Source organism: Corticium candelabrum, chromosome 18 (genome assembly GCF_963422355.1).
Source record: "Corticium candelabrum chromosome 18, ooCorCand1.1, whole genome shotgun sequence".
NCBI lineage: Eukaryota > Metazoa > Porifera > Homoscleromorpha > Homosclerophorida > Plakinidae > Corticium > Corticium candelabrum.
In genome coordinates this window covers 2,689,876-2,698,948 of record NC_085102.1, presented here as the reverse complement: position 1 = coordinate 2,698,948, position 9,073 = coordinate 2,689,876, and the positions used below count along the sequence as shown (strand labels likewise).

The 9,073-nt window shown below is 41.1% G+C and overlaps 2 protein-coding genes across 2 annotated transcripts in view; one reads left to right on the top strand and one right to left on the bottom strand.

Annotated features, from left to right (window-relative positions):
* Positions 1–214: 214 nt before the first annotated feature.
* Positions 215–2,239, bottom strand: LOC134194372 (fibropellin-1-like). Its single transcript, XM_062663299.1, has 9 exons — positions 1,976–2,239; positions 1,824–1,914; positions 1,653–1,766; positions 1,441–1,584; positions 1,259–1,378; positions 1,070–1,189; positions 898–1,008; positions 768–836; positions 215–710 (listed from the first exon to the last, which is right to left on the bottom strand). Exons 1-9 carry the CDS (start codon positions 2,237–2,239, stop codon positions 526–528), a joined length of 1,218 nt encoding a protein of 405 aa, XP_062519283.1. The 3' UTR covers positions 215–525.
* A 6,290-nt stretch (positions 2,240–8,529) lies between these two features.
* Positions 8,530–9,073, top strand: part of LOC134194116 (uncharacterized) — a 1,052-nt gene continuing 508 nt past the window's right edge. Inside the window, exon 1 of the mRNA XM_062663023.1 lies at positions 8,530–9,073. This exon is cut by the window's right edge and continues 508 nt beyond it. Within this exon, the coding sequence (XP_062519007.1) occupies positions 8,640–9,073 (434 nt within the window). The 5' untranslated portion in view covers positions 8,530–8,639.

The window sequence follows — 9,073 nt, the reverse complement described above, 5'->3', positions numbered from 1 at the left end:
AGTGGATCTACAAGCAGCATTCGTCTCGGATTCATTATTCCAACGTATAATCCAACGGAACGTGTGCTTGTACGCAGCCAGGTCCCCAGTCCTACATTTCGCAATGGCTGCATTAGTTAACTTCTTCCAATCAATTTGGCCGTACTCACAAGATCCGCAAAATTATACTTATAAGGACCACGTCCCTAGTGTGACACTTCGCGATTAGAGATAATTTGATTAGAAGCCATGCACGTCCACGTCGACAGCAAATTATTGATCACACTCTACGCATAACTAGTACATATCTGTTCCTGTGATACGCCTCTAAACATTCAGACAAAATTGGTATAATTATTGCAAGTAAATCGATGATGCATTATTGACATCATCAATCAATGTCACAATATGTCAGCACATTCAACACTCAGTATGTGTCTTTGCATACACCTTCATCATTTTCTTCAACGCAAACGGTCCCTTTAGGACACAGAGTAAAAGCACAAGGATTTACTATAGACAACACATTACACTACATTACAGAAGTCAGTATATACGGGAACTCTGTTGGATGTCTCCGTTACCTGTGACAACTGAAACACACTCCCGACCGCATCCTCTAATGCAGCACTTCTCGCCGGTCTGGCACTCGATGTCGCTCAGACAGTGTCCGGAACGGACTTCGCACGTCGTGATGAGACCGGGAAATTTGGGACACGTGCCACGTCTCACTAATATCAAATATAACTAACAAACTCGCAATCGAGTAGAGATACACGGTCACTTACCACATTCTATACGACCATTATCGACTACGCACGACGTTTCAATTGGACATTGTACTTCATCACACAGATCTACATAGAAACAGTCAATGGAAGCAACGACGGCTTAGGTCGTCTTCAGAATGCAACATACCGGGTAAAACACATTTGTGCTGCTCTGGACACGGCGGAATAAGGCACGGAAACACCTTCTTTGTGCAGATCTGGCCGTTTGGGCATGGAACCAGTGTACAATCAACGGGACCTATCAAAAGTGATCAATGAGGAAGCGTTGTAGCCTCTAGCATGCACTGCAAGAGTTGTACCGGTAGATTCTAACGCTGTAGGATTTACGACTGTAGTAGTTGTAGCGTCATACTCTATCACTGTAGGAGTGGTATCGATAGATTCTAACACTGTAGGTTCGGGCACTGTAGGTTCCACAACTGAGACAAGCAAAGACAATACACATTACATGTACAGTCAAACAGAGTTAAATAACTTAGTTGTTTTACCTTCAGGCACGCATTCTACTTTCTTTTTGCATGGTCCTTTGACGGGGCATAAAACGCCCACGCTAGTCTCTCTGCAAACCGTTCCATTTCGACAAACAACGCGAGCACAACCGGCAGTTCCTAGAGTGTAGAATGTCATCACTACTAAATTGAGGATAGAATAGAAGATAGTCGTGCGTTACCTGTTGGTAAAGACTTTACGCATTCAAGGCCGCATCCCCTTTTGCAACACAACTGACCATCGGAACAATCCGAATCGTTTCGACAAGCAAATGGTTCGAGTTCACATGTCGTGATTGTGTTTGGAAACAATGGACAGATACCGGCTATGTAAATTTATTAATCAATACAATGGTTAGTAAACACGTCATCAGTACAGTAGCTGTACAAGTACCGTCTGGAACGCAGATGGCTTTGAGAGGACATGGGGCCTTCTTGCAGAACACTTCCACTGATTTACAAATTTGTCCATCTCCACACTTGGTGTAATTGCAGGGATCAATCAGTTCTAGAAGACTTGGTTATCACACACTCAAAAACATGTTACATGTACATTGTAGTCTACCTTCACAGCATCGTCCACCAAAGCCTTGTGGACATGCGCACTGTGGTGGCGGTATATCGCATCTATCATACTTGATCTCACGTTTACCGCGCTGTAAACATTATAAAGTAAAGATTCGAATCGAAGTTAAATTGCGAAAAGCAATTACTTACTAAAGAAAGACGCGTTCCTCCGTTTACACACTGGAACGATCCACACTCGCGAACATTTACTGAAAATAAGTCGCACATCACAGCCCCAAAACGTAGGGTTTTGCAGCAACGCCGCATAACATAACAACTGCTCGTTCCACACGGATCATCTATGGAGCAGGCTCGGTACCTGTCTTCACAACGCCGCTGAGTATCGAGAGACCGAGCAGATATCGCTTCCAGTAAGGAAACGAGAAGAAGAAGAAAGAAAGAGTGTCGACTCATTGTACGGTGTTGATCCAACGTCGCCGGTCCAAATTGCACTGGCCGTCTGACTGCCAGATACTCGTCTCTGCTTTGTATAACATCGCAGACTTATCGATTATGTACGCAGGCGTAGACGAATGGTGTGACTACACTACGACCATTGTGTTTGTGTCACAATGGGCGGGCAACCGGCAAGAGGTCACCGGATGCGATACGCCTGCTTGTGACGTCTGCTGGTGTAAAGATTACCTACTGTCTCCGTAAGGGTGAACTCCGAAGTGAATAATGAAGCAGAGAAGCACTAAGCTCTGCTTCAGTTGGACCATGTTACACCAATTGTCTTAGGTGGTCTCAGTTGCTGATCGGTTTGTCTTGCAAAATAATTGGATACTAGCCATTGCTCCACACGTTTGACTTTGATATGCAAAAGTATTGTCCTTCCGTTTCGTTTGTAGGAAGGGCTTAGATAATTTGATGTACAGAAATGCCAGACCTACCGGTTTCTACCGAGATCATCGCGAAAGTCCAAAAAACAGCGGAGATATGGATGATTTTCAAAGTTGACACTTACGGGGAACAGACAGTAGTTAGTATTAGCTAATTAATTAGGAGGTGTATCTTGAGGCATCTACTGTCTACTGCAGACAGTAGACATTAGATGCCTCAAGGTGTGAACAAGATACGCTGCTATTGCGACTACAATGATCTCTTTGTTGTCCAAACAGCGCACCTAAACGTTGGCGTAAGGTAAATAGGAGATGGTTGCACGATACACCTTCTAATTAATTAGCTAAATACTAATGGTATTGTCGCTTCATGAGCTTATCGGTTACGTAAATGTGTCACAACCATCCTCGTACCGCTTACTGTTACGGTTGTTTACTATCAAACGTAGTTCTTGCATTCTATGCTTACTTCTCTCTGTTCGCGTTGACTTTGCGCTTTCAAAATCTGTAATAACTTCTGCTCAATAGGGCGGACAGTGACGATCTTAGTATCGTTCGAAAAAGCAAGTTTCCAGATTTTCTATCGTTAGGATAACGAAGGCGTATGTATTACACAGGCGGTTTGATAAGGTTTTGCATATCAAGAGCCGTTAGGGTCTAGACTCATTAAAGAGGTATGGTCTTACACCAAGAATGCTGCTAATCGAGGAAGTAGCCAATTAGCAAGGTCACTAAACGGTCCGCTGCCTTGACATCAACGCACAGTTGCTCTTGTTTCGCGAGTAGTTGCTTGATATTTCTTACTCCTCTTCTCGTTCTGTTTCGTCTTGATAGCCTGCGACGTTCTCTATTGTTACCTAACATCTTTGGATTGTAATATTGTTACCTAACATCTTTGTATTGTAATATGACATCCAAAATATACAGTTAATGGGATATCACTTAACATCGATGTGTGGTAAACAAATACAGCTGCATCATTACTCACTTCCGAGCGCAAAGTCAACGCGAACAGAGAGTAGGTAACGTATGTCTAAAAATAGTTGTTCTCATTTAGTCTGATTACTTGTCTTCTTTATTGTCTGATTTCTAGTCTTATATTTGTTTGATTGTTGGTCTCGCTTTAATCTCATATTATGTCTGTTTATGAAAGTTCCATGTTTCTTGTCTGATTATTCGGCCAATTTTTATTTTTGAAATTCTATTTTTGTTACATTTTTGTTATATTTGGTCTATCTTTGTCTCCTTTGTAATAATAATTATTCTAGTCTTATGTTTCTATCTAGTTTTCTTGTTCAGGTTTTTGTCAAATTTGGGTCGTATTTCGGGCTAAATTTTGCATGCTATTTTTTGTTTAATTTTTAGATCTTATTTTTGTCTGATTTTTAGTCTTGTTTTTGTATGTATTTTGTCTCATTTTTATATTATAACTATCAATTAAATTTGTTAACATATAATCGTTATATAATTACAGTTAGGCTACACAAAATACATGCACTGGCATAGGAAACAGAGTGACGGCTTGACTAGACCCTATAGCTCAGTGAAACAATTTTGTCTAAAACATAATTATGAAGCCGTGTGAGGTCTGGAGAAGCGAGGCAACCTATACATTAGCATCGTACACAGGACGATTTTTTTGGACCCACTTTCTTCAGTACCCGGATTAACGTTCCTTATACCCTGTAATCTGCACGTGACGTTGGCAGAAGGGAACGTGACATGATTCTATAGTTGTTTGCGTTCGTTGACTACTGCGCACCTTGCGACGCCACACCATTCACGTTGCTGAAGCGGTAGCTGCGTCGTAATTTTCGAACTCGGGGGCCATCAAAGCACATACGTACAAAGTAGCTATAGCAGATAGGCTAGACGTTTCGTCTACCTTACGTTGTGATAACTTATTTTTCTTAGTTCATAATTTAGCAGAAATTTGCGTCGCAAAAAGGAGCTGTTCCAACTTTCAGCTGTTCAACCAGAGACCTCTTCAAACTGGTGTACACGTAATACAGCCAGCAATCTATTAAAATATGCAGACTACTAGTAGCTAGACTACGGTACGTATAGTCACGTAGACATAGATTAACTTTTTAGTTCTTCAGGAACATTGCATGGGCTTACACGTAATCTATACCTTACATGCTTCTAAGTATAAAGTTTATAATAAACTCTGTCAAGCATTTTTGCTGTTCTGCTGAATACTGGCGGACAGACTGTGCTGTCTCTTTATCTTTTGTATTCGCTTCGGCATCACATATCTACTGACAGAAGGAGTTGTTTGAGTTGATCTCCTACTATTAAACACACTGGGGCGGCCAGCTTTTGCAGGAACAGAGCTTGAATTTTTCATGTGTTTTCGTCTGCTGAGGGCTGTAGGCTGCACCCAAATTCTTTGTCTGTGCTTTGTTATCCCTGTATGACTGCCAAAAGTGTGTAATGCTGAAACCAAACGCTGCTGCTTGATCGGTGGATGTGTTGATTTTCCTCGACATTTCTAGTAGTTTTCACAAAACTTTTTAACAGCTGTCAGATACCCATCATTATTTGTCATGTGGGGGGCAAGTCCAGTTTCTAGGTCAACCATGACTTCATTGAGACTTGTTTTGACTGTCTCGATTGTCTGATTCTTGTCTTCACCACTACTGGGTATTTCAGTCTCCTTCATGGTTTCTGCCTTTTTTGTTGGAACAGATCATCATCCAGCATGGCTGATTCTTTGAAAGAATGCCGTATGTCTTCATTATGCCATTGAATATCAACAGAGGGACTGCAAGTACTCTTCATCTGGCTTTTGGTGAAGACTGCTATAGAAGCTAATGGGTTGGCAATCTTTTCCCAAAGCTACGCCTGCAAGAAGCTGGCGTCCCTTTGGGGAATCAGTTGGAATCTTGTTGATGGTGGACTTAATATATTTTGTTGCTGCAACGAGCTGGTGTTTACATGGTGTTCCATTGTATTCTATCGGGCAAGAGCATTTTCCTAGTTGCAAGTCTACTATCCAGTGGTTGTGTGGATCTGTGTGGCTTCAAACCATGTATAAATCAGGGTCTTCTTCTGTGCCTGTTACATCATCGAAGGAAGTGCTACCAAGCTTCACACCAGCTAAGGTATATTTTAATGACACGAAGTGATCAAGTATGTTACTTGCCAGTGAAAGTAAGCGGTGCTGATACTACAACTCCATTGTTATATGCATCATTTGAAATAACTGTATAGCATTCCAGGCCTTCTGCCTTTAAAACAGAATATCTTTGATTATTCTTATGCTTGCCTCAGAAAAATTATTCGTGTAGTTTCCTCGTGTTGGGAATTGTGTCCGGAAGCATAAAGCCCATTCTTCTTTTTGCTGCCAGTAACTGTCTATCCGTTTGTGAAACAGGAAATTGACTGCTTTCAATTTCAACTTTTACATTCATTAGGGCTTGCTCTGAAGATGAGTACAGAAGGCACTTTGTGGGCAGCATACAAGTTACCTTGTCATTTCCTGTTACTCTGGACTTATCACTCCACAGCCAACGCCACATGCTTTGGAGGAAATGGAACAGACAAAGATACAGTTGGAATGGACAGACAGGTGAACAAACAATTGATAGCCACAGGCAAGCAATGGACAGACAGGTGGACAAACAATTGATAGACACAGACAAACAATGGACAGACACATATACAAACAATTGACAGACAGGTTGACAAACAATTGACAGACACAAACAAGAAATGGACAGACACACAGACAAACAACTGACAGACAGACGGACAAACTATCAACAGGTGACAAATGAATCATAAATGGTAAATACACCACACACACACACACACACACACACACACACACACACACACACACACACACACACACACACACACACACACACACACACACACACACACACACATCTATCTGCCACACCCACGCACTTCCGTCTAAACTCATTTCAAGTCTCTGTTTGTTATTTGTGTTCCTTTTTGTGGTGTAAAACACAGAAGTTGCATGACGTCGATTACTTCATGTGTTGGATGTATTTCATATGTGTTGCAGGATTGAGGCGATCGAATGGCTACGAAAGGAGACGATTGTTATTTCTATTACAATACTGAATGTCTGAAGGTGCAGTTGATATAGTCACCAATCATTTGAATTATTTATTAGTAATTTATTAATATAAATTAATTGTATGCTATTTATTTATATTGATAAATAAATAATAAATAAATAAATAATTTGCATACTATTAACTTATATAAATAAATAAAAAAATATAAATTAATTGTATGTAAATTATTGATTTATTAATTAATAAATTAAAATAAAAATAAATTAATTAATAATTTGCATATTATTAATTTATATAAATTAATTGTATACAATTTTTTTATTTTTGTTATTTAATAATAATTTTTTATATAAATTATTAGTATGCAAATTATTATTTATTTTTTGTACGTCTTGACTGTGGTCTCTATTCCAGGGTGACAAATGCCCTTTCGTCACGGTCAAGCTGCACTCGGTAACAACAATGTCTGTACGTTGTGGCTACAAGTATCGTACTTTCGATCAGCATGTTCGTTCAGACATATGCATATCACTGTGAATGGTGACACTTTCGTCTATTTCTCACATTCTTGTGAGAATGTAGAATGTTTAGCTGTTGAAGAGTGAGTTGTCGTGTATCTTTAAGATTCAACCGAGTGGCTGCCTCAAGCCCAACTGTCCTTTCAAGCATTTCAAGCCGAGAAATGTGAGCACACTGGGAACGAGCTCGATGCCGGTGATGTCAACGACACAGCCAGTTGGTATGACGTGTTAATGGGAGAGTTTAGGGGATAGCACCATGTACAGACAAGTGGGCAAATGGTTGGACTGGATAGACAGACAGAGGGAAAGAGACGGATGATGGGAAGTTAATTGGATGGAAGGGAAGACGTGTATAGACAGATGGAGAATTAAAGATGTTTGGATGGATGGACAGACAGATGAACAGACAGACAGATGGACAGACAAACAGACAGACAAGCAGATGGACAGACGTAATAGTGTTGAAATTTAAATATATGTATTGACAGACAGATGGGCAGACAGACAGACAGCCAGGCAAATGGACAGACAGACAGACAGACAGACAGACAGACAGACAGACAGACAGACAGACAGACAGACAGACGGATGGACAAACAGACAGATGGAGAATCAAAGATGTTTGGATGGATGGACAGACAGATGGACAGACAGACAGACAGACAGACAGATGGACAGATGGACAGGCAGACAGACAGATGGAGAATCGAAGTGACTAGTCTCCACCCTGTCCCGACTCTACTTCCTGTCTGTACATCATGACGCAACTTCCACGTATGGACGGGACGGACAAAATGATACTTATCTATAGATGTTTGGATGGATGGATAGACAATGGACAGGCAGACAGATAGAGAGAAGGACAGACAGAGAGATGGACATACAGAGAGACAGACAGATGAACAGACAGACAGACAGATGAACAGACAGACAGACAGATGAACAGACAGACAGGCAGACAATGGACAAACTTACAGACAGACAGATGAGTGTTACTGCTCCGTGTGCTTTCTTGGGAGCTTGGGCGAGCACTCTACACCAGCTTCCTTTGAGAGTGCCCTCTTTAGCCTCTTTCTGTGATACAGTCATTACTCCAGCTAGGATTTGTGATGATAGGGCTCCTTCAGTCTATTCAATCGCCGACCACCTGATCGATTCACTTCAGGAAATAAAACTTTTTCACACTGATAGACAATCTTTGATCTCTTCATTGGCAGACTTGCCTAATCAACCCTTCAAACTACAATCCAGATTGTACTCTCGCCACCTTGACACCCAATTTCAGACCTTCCTGAAAGGCTGTTCATCTGAATATGATAAGGCAAGAGTCATTAGCTGCGGTGGGCCTATTGCTGGGAGCTGGCTGGACGTTATACCAAATACGCAGGAATTCACTATGAGTAACATGGATTTCCGTGTTGCTTCTTTGTTGCGACTTGGTGCTCCTCTGCCAGAATTACAAGCGTTAGACAACTGCATTCCTCAATGTAAACAACCTCTTGACAGTAGTGGCTACCACATACTAACGTGTAAATGGGGAGGGGGAATCATTCGACGCCATGATCACATTGCAGATTGTTTATACAAAATGCTTACCTCTGTTGGATATCGATGCAGAAAGGAGTTGCCAGATCAATTCGATGGAAAACAAAGACCAGATGTTGCTGTCTATGACTATAAAGATGGAAAAAAACTTCTACTTGACGTTACCATTGCTCATCCTGCAGCTAGGAAGTACATCTCTAAAAGTCATTCAGTAGCAGGCTTTGCTGCTACAGAGAGAGAAAAGCAAAAGAACACAAAGTATCTTTCTAAATCTAGAGAGTTGGG

Excerpts from the sequence above, each read along its gene's own strand:
- LOC134194372 (XM_062663299.1), bottom strand. The coding sequence starts at position 2,239 with ATGAGTCGACACTCTTTCTTTCTTCTTCTTCTCGTTTCCTTACTGGAA. Across the intron at positions 1,767-1,823 it reads TGGTGGACGATGCTGTGAAG|AACTGATTGATCCCTGCAAT; the intron begins GTAGACTACAAT and ends CAAGTCTTCTAG. Across the intron at positions 711-767 it reads TAATGGTCGTATAGAATGTG|TGAGACGTGGCACGTGTCCC; the intron begins GTAAGTGACCGT and ends ATTTGATATTAG.